This window comes from Ambystoma mexicanum, chromosome 9 (genome assembly GCF_040938575.1).
Source record: "Ambystoma mexicanum isolate Mex_15411 chromosome 9, UKY_AmexF1_1, whole genome shotgun sequence".
NCBI lineage: Eukaryota > Metazoa > Chordata > Amphibia > Caudata > Ambystomatidae > Ambystoma > Ambystoma mexicanum.
This window is the reverse complement of record NC_090931.1, coordinates 1,117,577,216-1,117,603,625: the sequence shown is the minus strand read 5'-3', so window position 1 is coordinate 1,117,603,625 and position 26,410 is coordinate 1,117,577,216. Positions and strand designations below refer to the sequence as shown.

Genomic DNA, 26,410 nt, shown 5'->3' with positions numbered 1-26,410 from the left:
AATATTCTGCCAACTACCAAAGTAATAGTGGCCAGTACAATCAGAGAGGTCAACGCCGTGGCAAGGGGAGAGGCCGGGGTTCCACCCCTAGAGGCTCCCAAGCCACCAACAACACCAAGTGACGCGAAGATTCGGGTCCCCTCCATGCATCGCCGTCGGGGGCCGGTTAACATCCTTTCTTCCAGCATGGGATGGAATAACATCAGACCGCTGGGTACTATCTACCGTAGCCCGCGGCTACTGTATAGAGTTCAACAGTTCCCCAACAGACAGACCCCCGAGGGGACGACGCATGACACCAGAACACCTCGCCATCCTTCTCCAAGAAGTGGACCAGCTACTGGAAAAAGGAGCTGTCGAGGTCGTGCCTCTATCTCAGGTAACGGGAGGTATTTATTCAGTGTACTTCCTTGTACCCAAAAAGGATCTAACCATGCGCCCTGTATTAGATCTGCGCCCAGCGAACAAGTTTGTCAAACCCCAAAAGTTTCGTATGGTGACCTTACAGGAAGTGATCCCACTGCTATCACAGGGAGATTACATGACAACACTGGACATGAACAACTCTGGAGAACTCACAATGCCAAGATTACGCCTCCAGGTACCCCCAGAACCAATCCAAGGATAACGGTCTATCGATTCCATGGTCAGGGAAATTTGCTTACGCCTTTCCCCCGACTTCCCTTCTCAACAAGATTGTGCACAAGATGCACCAGGAACAAGTTACCATGATACTAGTGGCCCCTATGTGGGCCCGGCAGCCATGGTTCGCTCACTTGATGGAGATGTCTCTATCGCCCCCAGTGAAACTTTCCTACCCGCACAACATGCTGTCACAGGACAAGGGCAGGACACTGCATCCATGCCCTCAGACCATGAATTTAGCAGCCTGGCTCCTGAGATCATAGAATTTGGACACTTACAACTCCCGCAGAGATGCATGGACATCCTCGGGGAGGCTAGAAAGCCTAACACTCGTCACTGTTATTCTAGCAAATGGAAGAGATTTGTCATCTGGTGTAGAGGAAGAAGCATCGACTCAGTTGACTGCTCCCCCACGCACATTGTCCTGTACCTGACCCATTTACTGGACTCGGGTCTAGTGTTCAATTCCATTAAAGTCCACCTAGCGGCACTTTCTGCATACACCACTTCCCAGCTTAAAGTGTCGTGGTGGAAAGTCCCAGTTATCAAAGCCTTCATGGAGGGAGTAAAGAGAATACACCCTCCGATAGCAAACCCCGCTCCCGGCTGGGACCTGAATGTGGTACTTACCAGACTCATGGGCTCACCCTTTGAACCCATGCACAAAGCAACTCTTAAAGACCTCTCTTAAGACCGCTTTCCTAATAGCTATCACCTCCATTAGGAGAGTAAGTGAACTACAGGCTCTTTCTGTTTTAGACCTCTTTGTAGCAGTTCACAAAGATAAAGTGGTTCTACGCACGCACCCAAGGTTTGCACCGAAATTCATCTCAAAATTCCATGTAAACCAGTCAATGGAACTACCAACGTTCTTTCAAAACCTTTCCAATTCGAGAGAAAAAAGTCTGCATACACTTGATGTGCGCAGAGCTGTCATGTTCTACATGGAAAGAACCAGACCACTGAGAAAGACTAATCAGTTCTTTGTCTCGGTGGCAGCAGGAAGAGAAGGAGATGCAGTTTCAAAATCCACTAGATCTAGATGGATTGTTCAATGCATCACTCTGTTTCTCTCTTGCTAAGAGAGAACTACCCTTCAAGCCAAGAGCACATTCTACTCGAGGCACTGGGGCATCCATAGCATTCATTGCAAATGTTCCCCTTGAGTCCATCTGCAAAGCGGCAACCTGGAGTTCTGTGCACACCTCTACAAAACACTACTGTCTAGATGCACACTCTAGATCTGACTCCCAGGTGGGACAGGCAGTATTAAGACATCTTTTCTCTACTGTTCCTTCTCATAACCCACCGCCAACTCCAGGTACTGCTCGCTAGTCTATGCACAGCATGTGATTCTAAGCAGATTAACAAACATCAGAAGACAATGCATTACTTACCGTAAAAGCATTTGATGGTTGTATCTGCTTAGATTCACATGCGCCCACCCTTCCTCCCCTCTCGATGGAAGTAACATAGACACCTTTCTACATCTCTTTTTTTCTGTACTCACTCACGTATAGAAGGCTCCCTCAGGGCAGAAAAAATACAAACAGAGGGACCTCGACGCGTGAGGGATTGTGGGTACAACGCACGTCACTATAGGGATAGTGTTACACACACGCCTTGTCGACGTCCCCTTTTCGACTACGAAAAACAAAATGCAATACTCCGCAGTGACCACTGGATGTCGGACTATGCACAGCATGTGAATCTAAGCAGATACAACCATCAGAAATGCTTTTACGGTAAGTAATGCATTGTCTTAAATTCACCATCGGTTCATAAATGCATTCAAATTACTTATTCAGCCCAATAATGCTATAAATGATGGAACCATTTCACAAGTGAGTTCCCTAACTTAAGCAGTCAAACCCTAAAAAGAATGCGGCCAAGTGCCCAAGTCACAGCAGCACAATGCTGCAACAGACTGAGTCTTTGAGGTAAAGTTATAATTTAATTGTGTTGGTGAGGGAATACAATACTGTTCAGCAATTTTACTAAGGTAAGTAAATAGTCTTTTTTGTATTTCAGGATTTACTACCCAGCTTCGATGACTAAAAAGCAGTTGAATGGAAGATTAGTAGACAAAGGTACTTGTTTCCAATCATATCCTCTGGAGGACAGGGGAGAACAGATGCACTGGGTTTTTCTTAGCCCTCTGACTTGGATTTATCCAGATTAATTTGTGGGTCTGCTCGGGTCGCTTCAGGTTGGATTTCCCACTGGTGGCTCTGGTGAGAGGTGACCAGGAGCTGCGAGTGCAAGGACTCTTCCAATCAGGTTACAGATGCAAGATACAACCCCTGGTGATGAAGGAATGCAAGAAACGCTGATGCAGGACTTTTCATAGGACAGGGGAAGGTGCGTTCTAACGAACGTCTTCTAGTCAGTCACAAAAGCTTTCTAGGACAGTATCTCTTGATGCTGGGATGTGGAAATTCAGAGGGAATGCAACTTGTGCCACAAGCTGGCAACTACCAAAGTTGCAGATGCAACAATGGAGCAGCAACGGGTCAGTTCACAAGGTGCTTCAGGGACACTTCCAAAGGAAAAGGATGGCTGGATCATTGAGGGCGTTGAGGCTGGCTGGTCCCACTAGTCCAAGCGCTGAAGCACAGCTCAGGATCTTCAGAGATTAGGTAATTCAATGGGGCTTCAGCAGGCCAGATGCAGGCTGGGATGCCAGGCCTCTTCAAGGTTCGTCTTCCGATCTTCTGTCGACTGGTCATCTGAGGGATTCTTGGCTCCAACACTGATCTGAAGAAATGACTGCTAGAGTCCTATTATCCAAAATGTAATCTGCAAGGCCAAACCCAAAATGGTAAGGATCTGCACCATTCAAACGGCCAGTAGTTGGCCAATTGCAGACAATCACTGGTTTCACTCTTGCCCCACACCCAGTTCTGGTATGAATGTGTAGTGGGGCCAGACAGTCCCACCACCTTCCTGTGCTACATATAATCACTAGCCCACAAAAGTGCATGACCTTGTAAGGGATTTCCTGATCTGTCGAGGCAGGAAGAAGGCCAAAGTAAAATATGGCCATAGAACAAGCGAATGACACAGGCATTTTACAGCACTAGCCACGTTTGGCTGTATGCGGAAACGGCGAATGTGAATACTAAGAATAATGCAATAATGGTAATTAGTACCTGGCACGCCGCCATAATCGTGAAACTTGAGCACTGATTGGTGTTTTTGCGAGCCTTCTCATGGTAAGCCTGCACACGTTGCGGCATCTATCTCCCTCCGTCCCTCCTAATTCTTCTGCGTTTATAATCCCTTTAGTCATGCTGTGTAGTCCCTTCTCCCTGTTCCATGGCGGCCCTTTGTTTAGTTTACCTTTTTTCTCATTTGATTGAATTGCCGCCATGGAAAGAGAGAATGGACTACATGTAGTCCCTTCTCACGGTCATTGGTGCCCATTTTCTTTGTTTGGCCACATAGGAAGGGAAAACTGAGTACGTTGCCCAGTCAGCGACGTCCTTTTCTTCGGTTGCTAAACTAGACGCCTCTCTCAAGCCAAAACACCATTGGTACCCCGGTTGTTAGGTAAGATTGTATGCAGTACCCTTTGGGTGCACTACAATAACCTTGACCTCCTGGCAATTGGAGACCAACCTTTGGTAGAAGTCTGTACTACACAGGTTGGTAGTGTGGCTGAGCAGCCAGGCTTATCTCAAGAGGGGTCAATGTGACCAGTAGGGGAGTTAGAGATTCACAGTGATAAGTATTCAAATAAACACTTTTTCATGATTAAACAATTAATTTATTTCACTCAGTTTGGATAAGCCTTATTTAGAAGGGGCAATATAATAGTAACACTCAAATACACACTCTTAGTTTCTCTAAATGAGCAAATACCCATTTGGGATGGCACACAGACACTTCCTACACATTCAGGTGACTCAAATAGCTAGGACACTGTGGACATTAATATATCACTGTTGCATTTAGTTCAATACTGAAAAGCATGTCAAAGAAAAGGGTTATAGAATAAAACAAGAGATCACACCATTCTGAAGCAGGTAAGTACTTTTGAACCCCCCGCCCCCCAATGCAAAGTAAGTTAACCCCTTCCTGGAAGGAAAGATAAAAACACAATGTCAGAGGAAAGAAGTTATTCAGGGAGCCAGGCCAGCCCAATTCAATTGGGCAAAACTCTAGGTGAGCTGAAGCACTTCTTGTAGGTGAATAAAAGTCTTGCACAATGTATTAGTAGGATCAATGTAGGGCCACAAGCTGAGAGGGGTGTGAGAAGTAGAAGATGCAAGCAACTCTACAAAAGCAACCAAGACCAGTCTCAACTGAGATCAAGTAAGGCTGCACAAGAGGTAAGTTCTCTTAGACTGTACAGTACCGTTGGTTAGAAGAAATGGCTCCAGCTGACTTCTGTTCCTGAGTGGCTCTTCAGATCCTGTTACTGTGCCTCAGTCGTGGGGACAAGAGGGAAGACTTCTGGGGACTCCTGCAACGGGATGGCCTGCTACCGAAAAGGATAAACTTCTATTCAGCTGCACTTTGCGGTTTTAGCACCACCGCGGTCGCACGGATACCACACTGGACCTTCCTCGCATCTGGGGTCTAGCACTCTGTTGAAATGGCTCAGGCTTTTGTCCTTGGCTGCAAACACGTCTGTGCTTTGTGCTGCAGGTACCGAACTTTTTCTTCCATGTCTTTGAGGCCTGTGATTTCTTTTTTTTTCTTCACTAGTCATTGTATGGTTTCCCTACATGTCCTAATCTTCTTAGGTTAGTTGTGATAGAGCCCTGTATGTCCCTTCTACTTTCTTGTAGCTCTTTGATTAGTTGCGGTTATGATATTCTATTTGTATCGCGCTCGTACACAAGTGTTTCAGAGCACGACAAGGGAGGGGAACAGGGGAGAACAAACAACAATCTTACTAGGCTCAGTGACATTGAGAACGTGCAAGTGCATGGGAAAGGGGAAAGCAGACTGGGTAGGTCAAATACGTGCCAAAAAAGAAGGAAATGGAGTGGGGGGGGTTGGGGGGAGTGTATGATCAAGTATAGTCCCTAGTGCAAGTGGTGACCAGGAGGCAATGCAGGAGGTTGGCAGGGTGAGCAGGTACCTGGGCCCAAGGGACAGAGGGTGGCCAAGTGCACAGTGCCAAGAGAGCAGATCTGGGGAGAGGGGAAGGTCTTGAGGTGCTTCCGAAACCGGAGAGGGTTCTCCAAGTTTTAGAGTGGCAGGGAGGCTGTTCCAGAGGGAGGCCCCAGCCGAAGACGGAGATCTACCCCAGCTCGTTTCTTAGAAAAACGACTGACCCTGAGTGAGTTGGAGGTAGAGGCGCGAAGAGCTCGAGAGGGGAGGCATTTGCGGAGGGATAGCTGAAGGTATTGGACCCAGGCCCCAGAAAGCCTTGTGGACAATGCAGAGGGTTTTGAATTTAATCCTTGCATCCACTGGGAGCCAGTGGAGAGATTTCAGAGCTGGAGAGATACGATCCCAGGGCTTGAGGCCAAGGACAAGTCTCACAGTCCTGTTCTGGATTAGTTGCAGAAGGCGGAGAGTAGAGGCAGGTAGATTTAGATAGAGGCTGTTACAATAGTCCAAGCTAGAGAGAACCAGAGCTTGAGATACCATGAGCTTCTGGGGGAAGGAGAGGAAAGGCAGAGTACCTCTGAGGAGGTGCAGTCGGAAATTTGACTTTTTAGAGACCTCAGATGTGGCGGAGAAGGAAAGGGTGGAGTCAAAGATGACCCCGAGGTTCTTAGCCTCGCAGGTGGGGGTAGGAGGGCCAAGGGAGGCCGGCCAGAGAGTGAGGGGAAAGGATGGTGAAGGTGTGCCGATGAGGAGGATCTCAGTCTTGCTGGGATTCAGACAAAGATCATTGGCGGCACACCAATCTTGAATGGCAGTTAGGCAATCAGAGATGAGGGAGAGGAGGTGGCAGAGGCCACCCTGAAAATTAGTTGTGTCGTCAGCGTAGCACTGGAAATTTGAGCAGAAAATGGCAATGCAGTGGGCGAGAGTTGTTAAGTATTTGTTGAAAAGCCAGGGCGAGAGGTTAGACCCCTGGGGAACACCACAGGTAGAGAGGAAGATAGATGAAAGGGAGGACCCAAGTTGGACCTGTGAGGGTCGATCTGAGAGGAAAGAGGTCAGCCAGGCCAGAGCCTGATCAGTGATACCCAGGTTTTCCCGGAGACGTTTGAGCAGGATGGTATGGTTGATGTGTGGAAGGCAGACGAGAGATCGAGGAGGATGAGGACAGAGGGAATGTTAGAGTCGAGGTTGGTGAGAAGATTTTCACAGATGTTTAGGAGAGCAGTTTCCGTGCTTCTGGCAGCTCTAAAGCCAGACTGGTGGTCATGGAGACAGCCTACAGAATTGGAATGAAGGTTAAGCTGAGATGGACAGCTTTTCCAGGAGTTAGCCAAGAAAGGGAGTAATGGAAATTGGGCGATAGTTAGCTGGACAAGAAGGATCAGCTGTGGGTTTCTTGAGAAGAGGATGCACAAGGGAGTGCTTCAGAGGGGAGGGGAAGGATCCAGAGGCAAAGGAGTGGTTGCAAAAATCAGCAAGGGCCAGAGCGAGGATGTCAGTGTGGTCCTTGATGGTTTTAGAGGAACAGGGATGAACCTGTTTTGTCGAGGCTTCCATAGATTGGACGTGTCTAGCGACCTCATCAGGGGAGAAGAGAGGAAAGGAAGAGAAGGAGGGGAGGTGGTTAAAGGGGGGTTAGGAAACGCAGACTGAGGGGGGATCGGAGGGGGAAGGGAGGAGAGGGTGGACAAGATGTCTTGGGTTTTTGAGATAAAGTGAGAAGCAAGGTCATTGCAGAGAGCTTGGGAGGTAAGAGGAGGGGTAGAGACTGCAGCAGGGTTGGTAAGCTCCTTGCAGATTTTAAAGAGTTCAGCCGAGTTGTTAGATGCCGCAGAGACACGGGCTTGAATGTGGACTCTTCTTGGTGCGGACAGAGAGTCGGTATTGCCTTTGGAGCAGGCGACAGGCCAGTTTGTCAGAGGATGAACAAGAAGCCCTCCATTTCCTCTCAGCCGCCCTACACTAATGTTTAAGTGTAGTTAGGTCAGTCATACCAGGAATTGCACTTGGCTTTGGACTTCAAACGGATCCTCATGACAGGGGCAAGAGCTTCAAGCGTATCAGAAATTGAAGAGTAGATCAGAGACAGGGCTGTATCAGGATGAGAGACAGCAAAAGGTGGAGGGGGGGGGGAGAGAAAGTGGCGGCAAAAGCCTCAACTGACACACGCTTCATGGGCCGGATGTCCGAGAAGGTAGGTGGCAGTGTTTGGGTAGGCTTTGCTTGGGGGGGGGGGGGGGGGTGGAGGGAGGGAGGGAGGGATGAGATGAGGGAGTGATCGCTCCAGGAGAGAGGAGTGGTCAGAGGAGATCAAGACAGTGTGTGCCCTGCAGAGTGAGTCGGGCCAGAGGGGGAGGATGGACAGGGAGTCACAGAGGTCACGGAAGAGTACAGAGGAGGAGCAAGGAAAGACTAAATGTATATTTAGGTCACCGAGGAGGAGGAGGAGTTGAGTGGTAGAGGCCAGGAGGGAAGAGGAGAGGTCTGCCCACTCTGAGAAATTAGGTGATTTGACCAGGAGGCCGGTAGATGGTAACCACAGTAAGAGAGTGGCTAGGCGAGAGAGAAAGCCTACAGACAAGGCATTCAAAAGAGCAGTAGGTCTGAGTGGGAATGATAGAGGCAGGCATCCACTCAGGAAAGATCAGGGCTACCCCCCCACCGGACCAGGAGGAGAGGATCTGGGTGCTGAGAGGATCTTGTAGCCATCAGGGAGGAGAGTGTCAAAGCTCGTAACAGAGCTGGCCGTGAACCATGTCTCAGTAAGACCAAGGACATCAAGGTCTGGTTCTTCAAGGAGGTGGCAGATGTCAGAGGAGTGTTTGACGGCAGAGCGAGAGTTGAGAGTGGCAATATGATGAAGATTGGCAGCCTTAAAGACCTTCCGGGAGGGGTACAGATCCGAGGTACGCCCTGTGGAGGAGAAAGAGCCCTAGGAGGGGCAGAGGAGGAGGAGGAGGAGGAAGAGGAGGAGGAGGAGGAGGAGGAGGGAGGGGGCAAGGTAGCCAAGTGGGGAGTGGAGGGGACAGCAGGAGATGAGAGGAAATTGATGAGGCGAGGGAAGCGCCTATCAAAGAGGAGGAGATTGGCCTGAGGGCCTTGGACCATGACAGTGCCATTTAGGTAGACCTTAATGATGACTTTAGAGGAGTCGAAGGAAGCCATGAGAACTTCCCAGCGAGTGCCACCATTAATGGGAGAGGAGGAGATGGGGCAGAGCACAGAGACCATATGAGGAGTCCATAGATCTGGCGAAGGAACGACAAAGAGGATGTCGGTAAGGGTCTGTCTGGCGGAAGTATTGGAGTAGGTGTCGGCGATAGGAAGACCAGGATTAGAGGCCAAGATATCCTTTTTGAACTTCTTCCTACCAGACTTGGTGAGAATGGAGGATAGTCAATGGAGAAGCAGTTGGAGAAGATAGAAACAGAAAGCGCCATTGGGGTGGAAGTAAGGAGAGGATGGAGATACTGGGTGGGGGCTAAGGCAGGTAGGTGTGAGACAAAAGAAAGTGGTGATGTCACTGGGCTGGCAAGTTACAGAGCAGAAACAGTATACAAGCAAAATACAGAGAATTACGCAATGGGCAGCAAGATATGACTTTTTAGCACAAAGCAAAAACAGCAAGATTTGACTTTTTCAATCTTGGAATCGGATGTTGGCAAAGGGTTTTAGGAAGCACTGCGCAGCAGGATGACAACAGCAGAAAGACAGTGATAGTCAAAGGCAGTAGAAGTGAGTCCATAAGGAGTTAACTAACCCATAGTTCTGGAGGTGGCAAAGTCAGGGCAGTCTGGATTCCTTAGAGGAGTGAGGTGGCAGCATCATTGTGGTTAAGGTGCAGGGAGGACCCCAATTAGCGTTCCGGAAGCGGACAGGGAGCAGACGGGGGCCTTGGAAGTGGGCCTTTGCTGAGAGGGCCGGCTGAAGCCTGCCGGTCCCTGATTGGATGGAAGAAAACACTCAGCAAACAATGGGAGTGCAGCACAGGGAGAGGTGATTCAGCACAGCCTGCCTACACAACAAAGAAAACCACACAGGCCATCTTGGAAGGGCCAAAAACAGTCAAATAAGCAGCAATAGTAGGAAAAAAACTAGTGCTTTCAAAATAGCAACGCAGCTCCAGGTATTAAAAAGCTCAAAAAATAAGCCCACCAGTGGAGGAGGGGGGGCTGTTTCCATCAGCCATGCTTTTCTGTATTTTCTGAGCGCACATCAATTTACAGTGCAGTGCTACTTTGTATCGACCTTTTCACTTTGTAGGCAACGTTTGTATGCCTTTTAGGATGTGTTTAGGACGGCTGATGGCATATCTTTTCGATGCACTCCTGTACACCATCGTTTTTTACTGCATAGTGCCATTCAAGTGCCCTATACTTAAAATGGCTGTTTCATGTGGTTTAACCTCCTGTCCTTGGGCCATCTTGCTTTTGTCAGTTTCTGTGCTCTTGGGTCCAGAAACTATTTAAAAGGGCAAGTACTTTAGCATAATCCAGCTTGTATTCCTGGGCAAGTGCCTATATTTGACCAAATTGGTCAGCACTGGGTTTCGCACTGTAGTTTCAATACCCATACATGCCAGAAAGTGTCTTAGGCTGTGCAGATGTAGTTTGTGGCTGTCTACATTTGGGCAACACTTGCCTTTTTGAATGGTGCCGATACTTGGCATTGGTTGGGTCACTCTGCAGCCATTCTTTTTTTTATTTGAATTTTTTGTATTTTTGTTTGGCTTATAAATCAAACTTTCAATACAGTATAACAGGTAGGAAGTAGAATTTGAACATGTACACTTAGAAATCATTTTAAAATGCTTGAAACGTACAGATAGAGAAATTAAAAATGTTCTTTCAAATTGTACAATTTTAAAACATCGAAATCCAGTTTCATAACTAAATCTACAATGTCTGGTTAGCAAAGAAGGAAGGAATTTAATGGGAACAAAATGAATAAAAGTATATTGACCATAATCATTTCTGCAGTTTTTGTTCGACATTAACACTTGTTCATAAACTTTCGACAGTTGACCCCATGAATTCGTCACTCGCTAGATTTACTTCTGCTAGGAAATTCGTGATTGCATATGTCAATGATTTGTCTCATTTTAAATATTATTTGCCAGGCTTCTTGTGTATCTAAGTTAAGATGGACTTAAAGACATTTCCGAAAGTGTTTACTCCTTTGAGCTGATAATGCTGTACATTCCACTACAAGGTGTTTCAAGGTCTCATCTGAGTTTTTGCATTATCGAGATAGTATGTTTTCCTTTTTTTGAAGGATACCATCTGCTCAAGATTTCTTTTGTTTGCCATGCATTGAGCCTAACGCGCATGAGATCTCCACAATTCTCAGCATTGGGTGATTTTATTAGACATGCCTCAACTGAGCCATATCGCTTCAACAAAAAAAAGTGTTGAAATCTTTGTGCTTCAAACATCGTTCTGGGGTCTTTATCCAGTCCATTTCCCAGAGTTTAGTTTTTGCTCTCATGGGATTAGATATAAGTAAATCTTGGGAGATGTTCGCCTCGTGGAGATACTCATGGATTTTTAATTTCTATGATCGTATAAAGTTATTTGAATTTTGCAAATCTGATAATCGGAAGCAGACCATCATCGTTCTCCATTGCGATACATTTACTAAAAAGAGTACACATTTTCCACTTGTTGTTTGCATGCAAAGATCTAAGGCCTATTTCGTATCTAATTAGGGCACTGGGGATGGATAATGGTAGGTTTAACATAGTTTTCCAGAATGTACACTCCATACCATCCCAGAAGTCAAATTTCCATCTTTTTTGACTGAGCCATATAATAGTATTGGTGTAGTTTTCTGTTTATAATAGCCCAGTATAGGCGTGATAGAAAATTTACAGTATCTTGCACGTATAAATATATTCGTGTTCAATTTACATTTCAATGACACATCATAGGGCAAATCAGAGTAGTTATTTACATTGACCCCTAGGTATGATATGATGGGGTATTTATAACGCGCTTAATACCCAGAGGTTTCTAAGCGCAGACCCGGGATTCAAACCTGTTGCCCCGTGTCGTCTTGCTTCCAAGACGAGCACGTTGCAGCTGAACTATCCTCCCGGGATCAGTAAGTATAGTAGGGGACTACCTGTAAGTCTGAGCGCTCCAATTGCCATTTTATCTTTTTGTTGCAGTATTTCGAAGGCTCAAATTGTAGTATTTGAGTCTTGTTTATGGAGAGCATGTTCTTATTGGCATACTCGCCAAGGGCTTTTAACATCTTACGAAGGCCTGTCGGGGTCTTCGATATAAGGACAAGGTTGACCACACAAAGGAGCCATTTTAGAACTGGATTTCCCAGTTTCGGCGAATCTGTTACCATCCCCTCAAAACTCAAGCCCAAATCATGAATAAAAAGTTAGAGGGATGAAGCAAGGATACAGCCTTGCTTCAGCCCTCGTGATGTTAGTATTGGAGCGGACAGTCACCGTCTAAACTCATCCTGATCTGGATGGTAGTCTGATCATGGAACTGAATTAGCCACTTCAAAATTTGCCAAGGACATTTGTGTTTCATCAGTTTTTTGAAGATTACTTCCATGGGGACTGAATCAAAGGCAGTCCGGAAGTCTATCAAAACCATATAAACAGGCTGTTTGTTTTGCTGTCTAACGGCTATTATTGCATTTACTACTAAAAGGTTATCACTGGTTCCCAAACCTGGAATAAAGCCTGCTTGATAAGGGTCCCGCAAATTGTTCTTTGCTAACCATTGATTTAAAGTCCCTCCTAATTAATCTAGCAAAAATGTTCCCACGACAGTCCAAGAAAGCGATTGGTCTATACAAGGAGGGTGCCATCCTATCCCCCTTTTTACAGTGGGATGATTGATTTTTTTCCACGATAATGGAATAAGACCTTTGTAATTTACTTGGTCGACATTTTTTTGCCAGAATTGATGCCATCTTTCTGGGTAATTTTTTAGCATGCGATTATCCAGGCCGTCTGGGCCCGGTGCGCACGAGAGACTTGGCTTTGATTTGAAGTATAGTAGGTCACATCTGTCAAATTTTACTGCATGATCCTCCCTGATTGTCCCCAAATTCACTAAACAGTTTTTCAAGGGGGACTGATGAATTTGATGATGGTTGGTCCAAATGCTTTCTGCATTTGGGTTTATTTGCACAGAGCTTGATTGCTGGAGGTGGCTTCATTCATCAAAGCCCATATGCCTGCTGTAGATTTGGACGTTATTCGTTTCAACATTAATTCGCTATCTTGTTGATATTGTATGATTTCCTCCTGCGTAACCAATTTTTGTAAAACAATTTTAGACTTTTTGTTCTCGACAACCTCTCTAACAAAGGGAGATCTTTTAGTTGGCATATATTGTGTTTTAAAACTGGCGTTTTTTATAATTGGATCAAATGCATGCATATGCTTATTGTTATGATTAGACTTGCTTGTTTGAGCAAACTTTTGCATTGCTGTGACATAGCACTGACCTCGTTGAGTTATTTGTTATATTTGTTTGTTGAACTAGAAGATATTATTGAGTGAAATCCAGCATGTCACAAATCATTTCATTTTGATGGTAGTAAGATGGTGATCTTGTTTGGAAAAAAAATAATAATAATTGAACCGTTTCAACACCTTTTTTTATGGATTATACTTTTATACAGAGCTGTTACATCAAATGTTACTAACCTGAAGTCAGATTCCCAATTTATGAATGTAAGTTGTTGTATAACGTCTTTTGTGTCTTTGATGAATTAAGATGGGTTCAGAACCAGCGGTTGTAACCGAGTTTCTATGTACGCCGAGATGGGCTCTGTTAGGGACCCTATGCTGTTGATTATAGGTCTGCTACTAGGTAAGTTTTTGTATTTTCTGTGGATTTTTGGTAGGAAATAAATACTTCCAATAATAGGATGTTGAGTGTTAAAAAAGTCCCTTTCTTCATCGGTTAGACAACCTTTTTCAATTCCAATTTTTGTTTTTGTAGTTCATATTACAGATAGGTTGGGAATCGGATTTGTAGATAGTTTCTCATAGCCGTTTTCATCTTTAAGGTGTGTTTCTGCCATTTGAATGTAGTCTTCAGTATTAAGGAGGACTATTTTCCCTCCTTTATCTGCTTGTTTGACTATCGGACTTTCGTCATTTTTCAATTATTGTATTGCTTTCCTTTCCGATTTTGTCAAATTGAATTTTATGTTCTTGATTGATTTGTTTTTCTTGAGATAATTGGTTCTCAGGTCTCCTAATACAGCCTTTTGAAAAATATCCACTGTGTTGCATGAAGGTAATTGAAGATAGAAAGATTAGTTTTTCAAAGATGTTTCTGCCAGGTCCAATTCTAAGTTTGAAGCAAAAGTTTCAATTGTATGAACATTTTCTTTTTCTTGGATATTAAGTAATTACAGTGTTAAGAGAATGCGAGATGCTCAAGTCTGACGAAATGATTTCAGTCGTGGATTTTTTTCTTTTGTTGGGATCTCTTGTGGCAAAAATCCTTTTTAGTTTTAATCTTCCAAATTTGAAAACATTAATGATTTCCTGAAAGTAGTTTGAATATGATGAGGTACTGAGAGTCCCTTGTTGAGGGCTGTTTCAAGTGGTTTGCTGCATAGTTTGTTTGAAAGATTCAGAACTAGACTTTCTTTCTTGGTTGGTTCTTTGTCTTGGCAGAGCTTCTTTGTTCTTTTGCGTCTATTTCTGCTGTTGATTCTCCCCCTGTGGCCCCTTTTTGGGCTTCCTTCTTTGTTGGGATCTGTCTTGTGATCGTCCATAGCAAATTGTGATCTTGTCATTATTTGTGATTTCCACTTCTGATGTTTTTTGAATTCTTATAAAAAAAGAATAGGGTCTATGGGATTCCTCAGTGTTGTCTTGATTAGAAACTGTGCTTGCTTCCAAATTGTCGTTTTCTCCTTCACTTATTAGTTCTGTTTCGGATGATGTTGAGGCTTTATTTTCTGAGACTGTGATTGGCGCTGGTTTATTTCTGGTGGGTGGATTTTTTAGGGTATTTTCTTGCGAAAAGTGTATTCACGTTTGAATTTGTAGTCCATTTCGTCTCTTAAGAAAGTTTGCGGTTTTTTGATTTCTTGTTCAAACTTTTCCAAGTAATTACCCATAATTGAATTTTTAAAGGTGCCTTCCGGTATGTTGAGTTCATCATTGTTTTCCTGATTGTTTCTATTTCATTAATGTGCTTTCTTGGTATTAACTATAATTTTGTGTACCATTTCTTTAGATGTAGCCACTAATAGATCTTCCCAGTCCTTTAGATCATCTTCTATGCTAAAAGAAGGGAAAATACAGATCCTGAGACCTCTGGGTATTCTCCCTACTTCCAAATATTTTTCCAGAGTGGTGATCTCCCACCATCTTGATAACTCCTTTTTGGATAGATATTCCAAATGCTCGAATAGTTTTTTGAGAGATTTGGTGTTTACAATAGTGTTACTTGATGTAGGTTGTACTCGTGTACCTGAAAATAAGTGTTCTGTCTGTAGTTTTTTTTTTTTTTTTTTATTGTAACATATAGTTTATTACAAACTTTTATTACAAAACTTTCACTTCCTGTCATTATTAATGTTCTCGTTTTCCTTCCATGCCTCTTGGGCATAATTGGACTGGTCATATTAGGTTCTTTCTTTCGTTTATCTTTCCGTCCTCATGAGTTCAACGCTGTGTCTATAAAGTTTATCGCTGAACATGTGAGGTGGACTGAGCTTCCACTTATTATCCGAAGCCACCAGTCATCCATATTCATGTTCAGCGGTGCAAATTTTCCTAAATGGAGAGTTCGTAGATCTTTGAGCGTTGAGCATTCGGTTATTAAATGTCTTGTTGATTCGATTTCTGTCCCACAATGTCTGCATAGATTATCTGTGGTTACCTGGTCGTGTCTCATAAATAGCATTTCTTTGTTCTTAATGGCATTTAATCTGAGTTGGAGAAATCTGTCGCGGTGATATCGGGAAGGGAATTGGACCAGATATCTCGGCATTGCGTTTAATTTGTTTTTTGTGGGTCCGAGTTTTAGAGAGGATGTCAAACCTTCAAGATTTTCCAGGTTTTTCATCCAGGACCAATCTTGGAGTTTTCGTTTTGCGATTTGTGGTTGTGCCAGCAGCAGCTCTATTTTTATATCAGCTGCTTGCATTATCGCCTTCACACCTTGTGTCCATTTCTGTATTAGATCTATGTGGGGTTGTCGGTTGTTTATCGCAAGTATCTCGTAGGCAGGTTCCGGTGTTGGCATATGCATCTTTCGGAGCAAAGCTAACGACTTCCAGATCACATTCGAGTATAGTTCGTTTATGGCTAGTTCGTGTCTGATGGCGATCATCGATATGTATTTAGGTAATTGCAACACCGTCTTCCAAAATAGGCTTTCAAGTTTTGCCCAAATACGAAAGTCCAGGTTCCAACCTGTCTCAGAACCATAGGTGATAGCTGGTATTACTTTTTGGAGGTAAAACGTTTTTACTGGAATTAGTGAGAATTTGCCATACAGGTTATGAATGCGTCTGCCTTGTATTGCGAGTGTTTTCATGCGCTGTGAGATGTCTTGTGTCCAGTTCCATTCTCGTATGGATTTGTTGATCATTACCCCTAGGTATCTAATTTCTTCTATTTCAGCAATAGGTGTATCAGCGATCTTCCACTGAAAATTTTTGTTTTTATTGCTTTTTGTTGCTCCGATCTGCATGATTTTCGTTTTGGTGACATTTATCTTGAGTTCATTGATAGTCATGTAGTGATGAAGTTGTGTCAGTAGACGTTGCAGACCTATCTGGGTTTTGTCGAATAAGACTATATCGTCCGCATAAGTGATGCAGTTGATGTGATGTCCATTGATTTTTGGTGAAAAGCACTTCACATCACTGAGAGCCAAGGGTATATCTGCAATGAATAGTTTAAATAAGCAGGCTGCAAGCGGGCAACCTTGCTTCACCCCCTTTTGAGTATTAACAGCTTCTGAGAGGAGTCCTTTTTCATTTAGTCTTATCTGAATTGACGTCATTGTGTGGAGTGCTTTTATAGGCTGTAGTAAGTTCTGTGGGCACCCCCAAGATGTTAGTTTCTGCCACAGTTTTTCACGAATTATGGCATCGAATGCTTGATGCATATCGATGAAGGCTATGAAAAGCTTTGACCTTTTTTCTATACAGTTCAATTTTAGTATATTTACCAGGGTCAGGTTGATTTCTGTTCCGACTCCCTTGGTGAAACCAGTTTGCCGGCAATCATTGATGTTCCTCATTTCTGCCCATGCTGATAGTTTCTTTTGCAGGAAACTCGCAAATATCTTACCAATTGTGTCCAGTAGGGCAATCGGGCGATAATTGGCAGGATCGGCCCGATTACCCTTCTTGAAAATTGGAACTATAATGGCCGTGGTCCATGAGGTTGGTATTCTTTTATGCTTTGCGATTCTTGCGAATAGTTTGGTGATGAAGTTTGACCATTCGTCTTTGTTGGCTTTCAGCATTACGTTGGTGATGCCATCCGGTCCTGCCGCACGCGAGTTGTTCAGTTTCGTGATTGCCATGGAGATGTCTTCGGCTTTCTCGCTGCAGTCCCATTCGACTTCCGCTACATGACGTGCTTGGATTGGAATGCTGTTTCCATTCGTGAACACTCTGTTGAAGTGGGTTTTCCAGTCACTTTCTGTGACCCCACTGGCCATTGTGTTTGCTTGATTTCTGGAGCATTTGTTTATGATTTGCCAGATCTCTCTGCAATTATTCGATTTAATCAGTCTCAGCATTGCTTCGCCTCGTTCTTGATCGCGAAGGAAAGCAAAAGCTTTCACCCAATTACGGTATTTTTGCTTTCGTTGTTTTATCTTGATGGATGTATCCAGGCCTCCTTGTAGTTTCAGTTGACGAATTTCTTTTTGTGTCTTCTTTTTTTCTTCTGTAACTTTAATGCTCCAAGCGTGGGTGTGAGTTTTATTTGAATGTGTCGTCAAGAGGGATCCTTTGTTGGTGTAAGGTAGTAGCGGAAGATAATTTAGGGCCGCTTCGTCGATCATTGTCGGGTTTTGAAACTTCCTGGTTAATGTGGTTATTTGTTTGCTGTTTATTCTTAATCTATTTTGGCCATTATTTACCTCGAGACTCTGGACCATTCTAGATGTATGTTTTTTCGAGGGTAAGTTCATGGTTAGAACTAAGACATCGTGATCGCTGGTTGTTGTCTCTATTATTTTCAGGTTCACGATCTTATGCCAAAAATGTCTTGATAACCATATGTAGTCTAAGATTTTCTTGTGACCCATGCCGTGCCAGGTGTTCTTTGGTGGTAGGTCGCCTTCGACCTGTCCATTTGCCATGTCGCAATCACGAATATCCATTTCGATAGACCATAATGCACTTCTCGACAGGTTATGAGACCTTTCCTTCCTGGGTTCTTTTATTTGGGTCCCATTTGCGTTGAACCAAGTTGTATTCATATCACCACATACAATGATGGATATCTCGCGATCAGTTTGTTGATGTTTATCTATAATTGCCATTACTGATGACACGAACTTTCCGTTGGTTATCTGAGCGGGATTCCAGTACACATTGATTAAAAGTATGTACTGTTTTTTGGAAGTGTTTTCAGTGTGGTGCTGTAACAGCGTGCTTTGGACGAAGATGTTTGGGTTCTCAGTTTCAGACACTTCCCAATTGGTTCCAATTTTTATCATTGTTATGAGCCCTGAAAACGGGCGTCCTTGTGTGTTTTTTCCTGCAGGGTTTAGCAACGTCACGTATCCATCTTTCACCGGCGTGCTCCTCAGCCATGTTTCTTGGAGACAGATAACGAGGTTGTTGCTTAGGTCCACTGGAAAGTCGTCGTAGAGGTGGTGAAATCCGCGTGTGTTCCAAGATATTAGTGTCAACAGATTGTTTCCATCACTCTGGATTAGCTAATGGTTGCTCCTTCCATTTGTCCCTTTATCGTTAGACTGTTGTGGATTATATGTTGTCGTTAGAAGTTGTCGTATTTCATCTCTGCGTTTTGTGTGGCCTGACTCATTCGAATTGTTTATTCTGTTATTGAGATGATTATTATGACTTTCCGTCCATACTTCGGCGACCTCGAATCCAAGCAGCAGGAGGTCCTCTTTGGAAGCCAGTATGGTCTTTCGTACCGCCTGTGATTTTATGTGGAGGTGGACTCTGTCTGCATGTACTTCCGAGATGTATTCGACTATTGAGATGTCATGGGAGGACACCGTTCTTAGGGCTGGTAGTGAGTGTAATAGTCGCATGACATTTCCTCTATTTAGGTTGACATCGTTGTCGTCTTTAAATACGTTCGCAATGAGGATTTTTGGGGCCGATAGTTTGAGGTCAGCCTTCATTTTCTGTTCGGCGTGGCTTGCCCCCTTTTGTCTCTGAGCTGCTGTCTGTTTGGGGTTCAGTTTCACATATTTTTTTGGTTTCGAATCTGGGTCCATAAGTCGTTGGCTCTCGTTCGTTGCAGTTTGAGAAGCTGAGTGAATATCTTTCCCTAGGCCTCTCCCCGGGTTTGCCGGTCTTCTCTTAGCGGCACTCTCTCCATCAGGGTATGGTCCAATTTGTATTTTTGTCAACCAGGGATTTATTTTTTTCTTTGAGGCGTTTTTAACCTCAAGTTCCTCTGCATTGAGGTGTATTGGACTAGACACTCGTGCCTCAAGATTGTGTTCATCCTCGGACTCGTCGTCGTAGGTTGAAAGGTTGCATAGGTCTTCTAATGATGGCACGGATTGGGTTGATTGTACGTCTGAGTCCAATCTTTGTCGTTTTTTAGGGTTTGTTTTCGGAGGTTTGGACGTTGTGATTTCAGCACTTTTCAACGTTTCCGTATCTTTTGGTTTAGATGGCTCATCTTTTTTTTTCTCTTTCGAATAAGCCTGATTTTGCAGGTGTGGTTAGGTTTCTTATAAATTTCTTTGAGTTGCTGGTTTGTTTGTGCGATGCACAGTGTTTCTTTTTTTCTTTTCTCTTGCCGGTTGGGCCACAGCTTGGTCCTTGCTCACTCTGCTTTGAATTCACGGTCGTCAAGGTTTTTGCAGGTCCCGTGAATATTCCGAATGACATTTTTGGTAATGAGCAGTGTGCTTTGGGCGGGGATTGTGGTGTTTTGTTCTTTTCGCAGCGATCTTTATTGGCCACTTCATCTGGTCTATCAATTATAGCTGATCCGAGTACTGCGCCTTCGATGTTGCTGTCTTGTTTGGTTTCGGTGGGGTAAGAGGAATTGCGCTCAGCTGTGATTAGATTGTTTGAGGGTTTGTTGTGGGAAGTCGTGTTTTCATCTGGGGTAATCAGATGTTCTCTAACCTCAGCTTGGTGGTCAGCAATGTTGTTTGGGTCCGCCGTTTTGAGATCGGAAGGCAATTGTGCCCGTTTTGTCACGTTGTTATCGTTTGTATTTTGTTCGTGAGCCTTTTTTAAATTGCTCTTGGTTTGGATCAGTTGGTTCATGCATTCGATCATGGTTTCCATCAGTTTTTTTTTTTCCAGGATGTCTTGGACTGTTATTTCGTTCAGTCTGTTGAGCCACAATTTGGAGGTTTCGGTTTCCTTGTCAAGGCGTTCTCGCAGCGTTGTGTACATGCTTTCCATTTTTGTTAACTTTTCGTTCAGTTGGCCCAGTATCGCCCCATTGTTTTGCGATGTTTCATGTAGGTTCTCGTAGAGCTTAGTAAACGGGATTAATGCAAGTGATGTAGCAGCCAGAACGTTGTTGTGGATCTGTATAGCGGCAGCTGCCGACAAGTTTGATTTCGATGTCACGTAAATCTCCTTGTGGCCGTGCATTGAGTTGTTGCCGTCGCTATAGTTACTCGGTACGCTGTCCCCTTGTGCTCTGCGGTCTAAGGTTTCATCTGTCCGCTTGGGACCTCCATTCAAATCGTGTTGTGTTTTTGGAATGGAGCAGTGGGACAGGGGCCTTGTACTTATCTTTTTCTCGAGGGTCTTTTGGGGGGGTCTATTGTCCCGGTTGTAGGGGGTCAAGGGCTGAGAGACCAATTCGGCTGTACTGAGGGCATCCAGATCCTCACTCTGCGTAGTCTCATCAATATGCGGGTAAGCTGTGGTGTTAAGGTGAGCATTGTATTGCGCACAGCGCCTAACTTCCATCTGGGATTTAGCAGTTGTCGAGCTCGAATGTTTGGTGTTATTGTTTGCGAAAGTCTCAGACATACGTTCTTTCATTTTTTCAAAGTCTGCTTTGAGACGATCAGTGAGCCGAGCTTCGCGTCCGGCCAGGTCCACTTCATACGTATGTGGTTTTGGTACGGGGATCTGCGGGATCGCCATTTGTGGGGATGTCGTTCGTTTGGGTTTGTTTAAGGTGCTCCGTGCGTTGAGCGTGGCGTTCGCAAAAGTACATTTCAATCCACACTCCATGGGATCAGTGTTTTGCTTGTGGTCGTTTGTCTGTTTCACCGCTTTGAGGAGGGACCCAGCAGCAGGAAGTTTAACTCCTGCGCAAGGTGTGATGGTCACTGTGTTTGTCGAACTTATGCAGGGATCTTGCCCTTTATCTGGGAAAGTGAATCTCACAGGATTTGTATCAGTGTAGTGTGAGGGTACTTCTATTTCCAGCAGTTCGATGTCAGTTACATCGAAGGGTGATTGAAAAGCCGTTATGTTTACCTCAATCGCATTTGATGTTGTCTCCATGGTTTTGTTGGCGTGATACTTCTCTGTTTCGTTGTTCGTTCGGGGGCCGATCGCCTCAAGATCGTCAGCTGTCAACACTGCCATGCTGGTCGAGGCCTCCGCCTCGACCCGCAGGGCGTTTTCAGCGTCGTTATTAGTGTTTGTGTGGGCGTCGGCGTTTGGCACTTCTGAGGTAGTCTCGACAGTTTCCTTAGTCTCTGAGTGTCCCCCACGGGGCTCTTTCCTGTTTCTTTGTATTGGTGATACATTCCGTGGCAATTTGGACTAAGGATTTAGGTTGCATTTTTGTCGGGGTGCACGAGGGGGTGAGTCGGGGGTTTGTACTAGACGTACTTATACGATTTGTGGCTGTTGTTCGGCCTTCCCCGCCCTCTTCGTGTCGTCCCTTTGACCAGTCATAGCCGTCTAATGTTCTTGTTCTATTGACCGCATCGCTATGAACGCGTGTTATCAACAGATTTGCGGTGCAGTCTCGCAAGTGTGCTGATTGTTTTAGCTTAGCGCGGGTTTGAGGTCCGGATTCGGCCATGTGTTGGGCTTACCTCTGGGCTTACCTCTGCTTCCGCTGCTTCCGCTGCTGACTGCTGCAGACTGAACTCTGCGCACGAACTCCGCGCGCGCTCCGCGCTCGCCTGGAGTTTTTAAGGGGAGTAGATGTTGTTTCCTTAAAGGAACACTCGCCCAGCAGATGCAAAGTACAATTCCACTAGTAGCTGAAGCTCCTCTCTCGTCCCAAACTGCTGCAGACTGAACTCTGCGCACGAACTCCGCGCGCGCTCCGCGCTCGCCTGTAGTTTTTAAGGGGAGTAGATGTTGTTTCCTTAAAGGAACACTCGCCCAGCAGATGCAAAGTACAATTCCACTAGTAGCTGAAGCTCCTCTCTCGTCCCAAACTGCTGCAGACTGAACTCTGCGCACGAACTCCGCATATTAATTAGCATAGCACTCAGGCCTTTATAATGGCTCCTTCCTGCTTAGCTGAACGTTCTTCTCTGTGTCTTTTGAAGTATTCCTTCTGGTCGCGTGGGACCACAGTCTTCTTTTCTTTGCTGTGCCTTGATTCAGGCAGCAGGCAAGGAAGGCCACACGCACGCACCGGTCCACTTTTCTCCTTTCTGTATAGTTCTTCCGTCTTTGTTTTTTGTTGGACAAAAGTAGATGGGGGGGTTTATTGCGAATTATTCCAGTGCTGCCCATTTGTTTGGAACAGCCAATGAAGTACAAGTAACTTTTGCAGCCTAGAAAACAGCTATGAGGCGAACTGGATTAGTAAACATAAATGTCTTCTTATTTGTAATGTTAGGTGCTGCTGAGGGATGACTGGATCACTCCGACTGCAGTGTTTCAGATACTGGAAAGCGAATCGGATGGTTCTAGTCATTCAGTCCTGCGCACCTTTAGATATGTTCTTGTCGTGAAAGTCCAATGAAGTGCTTAGTTTGTCAAACAGAAATCCTTTATTTTCCATCTTAAGAGTTAATTCAGATAGTTTTGAAATGCCCTCGACACGTGTTTCCCCAAGTTCATTGGTTCTTCAGGAAGGGTGAGTTACATTTCATTTAATAAACATGAGTTTGTTTGAAATGCATTGTTTTTCATACATTGCCTTATTATCTGTGGTGACCCCAGGACTGAGGCCGTTGGTCCTGCAGTTCCGGTGCCCCGGAGCTGTTTAGGCCGCAGGGTGCCCCTCGCGGTCCTCCTGATGCTGGATGTAGCATACGGTAAACCGGATGCCAGAGGGTGCCCCCTCCGGTCCGCCCTGCATGGATGCAGAGCGGAGGTGGGGTCTGGTGATCTGGGCCCCCCCCTAACAATAACCTGAGTGACGGGAGATTGATTATACGACCTTAGAAACAGGAGAAACTTTGCAGTTTTAAACACTTCCCCGCACGGAGAGCAGACCAGTGATGGTTACAATGACAATTAAAATAAGAAAGGAATTTAATAATTCGGGCAATAATAATGCTTGAAGGCTTTACAGACGACAGGAGTGAAAAGAAAGAATAAGATGAAAAGCGAAATAAAGCAAAACGTTGATGGAGAGCATATTGACACACGCAGGCTCCCGAACCACGCGTTACAACAGCTGAGATAAACAGATAACATAGAGCATCAATTTGCATCAAATAAATCAAGTGTAACTGACAAGAACCATGAAAATCAATTAGACAAATAATTTACAAGACTTCACCACTGCACCCCTGCCACTCCAGCCGCAGACGGCTCTTGGCAAAACAGGCCTTTGCTAAACGGCGCAAGCACCTTGATACTAATGGGATTCTGGGTAAGGGGGGAGTGGTTTAGCCACTCTGAAGATTTTTTAAGCAAAAACACACCATAGTGTCAGGTAAGGTGAAGACCAGCCTCTCGGGCAGAACAGGACAGCCACAGACAGCCCTTGGCAAAACAGAGCTTTGCTAAACGGCGCGCAGCCATTCTGGAGATAACCCAGCGACTGAAGAGCAGCCTGCACTGAAGACCAGGAAGAGTGCTGCTACAGAGCAACAGCATTGCCCAAGCCATCTACCATTGGAGCACTTCTGTTCTGTCTGTGACCAAAGACACTAGTGCATTTCCACATGGACTTGTAGGATCAAACCAGTCGTGTTTTGCACCACGCAGTAGTCTGTAATGGACGTCCGAAGTGTCCTGGGACTATGCTGTGGCCTGCCTATCTGCTGACTACATCTTTTTGTCGCTACGTTTGCCATCCCGAGCGGGAGCTTCTGAATCTGAAGATCCTAGACTTGTGGTCCAGGACTAGTGGGTCAAACTTGCTGACTGACCGGCGTTTCTACACTGTACTTCGCCTGCTGCATCCTGATGGTACCACCACGTCATGGGTGTTGCCGTGGCTGCTCTCCTGAGATGTCTGGCCTGTCCAGCCTCAAGCCTGTCAGAGCAATTCTAGAACTGGAGATCTGAGCCGGTGCATAGCCCAATCTGACACACATTTCTTCCACTACACCTGCAATGCCTGGACTCAATCGACTGAAGGGTCAGACTATTCTGGGTGCCCTGTGGTAGGTCACCACGAAAATCAGATCAATGGGTGTAAGTGTCCATGTTTCAGATTGCCCTTTGCCCCATAGGGATTGCATAGGTTCGAAGTCCACTCCCTAGCCTACTAACTTTACCTGGCCATGATGGGCGGAGTTCCAGCCAAGGGTCCCTCCGGGCCCCTAGTTCAATGGGATCGGAAGTGTCCCCTTAATTTGCCAGTTTACTACAAGTGTTTTTTTTTTAAATGCCATTTTCCACTGAACTGTTGCCTTTGGTAAAACCGGTTCAGGGGAAGAGTTTGACCCCTGAACCTACCCATGCCCCCCAACTGGGTACTTGCTTGACAGTTGAATATTTGAGGCATTGAATAGCTCAATTACCTGTGTGGGGGAAAATACCACTCAAGTGAGGGCCGATTGTGTTTTATTGTGTGCTCTTGCTGCTTTACTGTCAAAGATTGTGTTTTTAAATGATTTGGGATGTAAGTGTTGTGTAGTCTCATTTTAGGATTGCTAAGTGTTTGTGTGTAAATAGTAAATGAGTCTTGTATTTATTGTGTTGCTTAATTACTTTTCTGCATTAACTGCACTACACAGCAGCCCCTGATTTCCTGAAGTTTGCCTAACTTCTCTTCCTGTATCACCTCGAGAGAATCGGACTTTACGTTTACTTCAGTCTTATTCACCAACTAGTTTAGCCTCTCGGAACCAACCGCAGGGCCAGTTCTGAAAATGTGCCCCATCAGTAGTTCACAGTGACAAAATAAGATCATACCCTAGGCTGCTTTGGAGCCGCGAAGTTGAAAACCCCCTGGAAAACTGGTCACTGGGTTCCCCTGCACTACTGCTCTTGAGGTTTGATGGTGCTAAATCATACAGTTAAAATGGAGGATAAGGACCCACAGTACTGGCAATCTTAGGGAGTGTCCTGACCAGTACTGTCCTAAGAATGGGCACTAAAAGGAACAAGGGCAAGTGAGATACAAAAGTAATGCATTTGTCTAACCCGTGTCAGGAAAATCCCAAGTGCCAACAGATATGCTGAGGTCTCGCAGGAGGAGGCTGACAGCAGCACAAAGGAAACTTGTATTGCGGCTCTTTTGCTGAATTCACCATATACAAGGATGTTATGAACCAACGTATTGCTCGTCAAAATCACTGAGTGAGTTATAGATGACTCGCCCCCCTGATTGTCTGCAGGAGAGCTGAGTTTCCTCTTTAGAGTTGCTGCTTAACTACATTTAAGCATGGTATTAAATGCATGGTCAAAGGGTTGAACTAGTAGTACATGTTTTATTAGAAGTTTGCTGCATCTATTATACCAAATCCAGTATTAACAATCCGACATTTCAGATCTGTACTCCTACCTGTGTTTTGTTGCAGCCCACAATGAAATCCTTGCTGCGCACCTGGTCGGACTTGTACCGAGCCTTTGCCCGCTGTGCAGCATTGGTTGCAACAACGGAAGAGAATGTGTGCTGTGAGGAGCTGTGTTTGAAGATCCTGGCTGGGATAGGAGAGGAGACTGTGGCTGTGAGTGGATTCTTATTTTTATTTATGCCAGCTATACCTAGAGATGAATTTCCCCTGCCGCTGCAGAATTCTGAAATGTCATAAAGTAGCAGCTTCAAATACTTGTGACTTGCCAATGCAATTAGGACTATCGAGGTGCAATCATTATATTCAAACGGAGCAAAAAGTTATTGTTGCATTAAATTAAATGCACTGTCGGTTAGGGGGAGTAAATGATTTATGACAATTTTTCACCGGATGAACTAGACCTCATTTATGCAGTAGGATGTTAAAACGAATGTATTGGTCGCCAGTCAATTGTCTGTCAATGTATTTTAATAGTTGAATATAAGAGAATTGTCATAGCGGTTTGTTGTAACTGAATAAAGTAAAAAAAAAAACCTGTGATCCATTGTGGATACAAAGAACATAAATTAACTATTTTCATGGTGTGAAAAGGTTGCATATTGATCTTCTCAACTGTGCTCTTTAAGACTGGTACACCATGAAAATCTGTA

General features: G+C 44.8%; 1 protein-coding gene across 2 annotated transcripts in view; it reads left to right on the top strand.

Moving 5' to 3' along the window:
• The window catches only part of RIF1 (replication timing regulatory factor 1), a 1,074,525-nt gene that overhangs the window by 348,493 nt on the left and 699,622 nt on the right, over positions 1-26,410 (top strand). For both annotated transcript variants that reach the window (XM_069616488.1, XM_069616487.1), the window contains one exon: positions 25,764-25,913. In XM_069616488.1, coding sequence (XP_069472589.1) covers positions 25,764-25,913 — 150 coding nt within the window. The remainder of the gene's footprint in view (positions 1-25,763; positions 25,914-26,410) is intronic.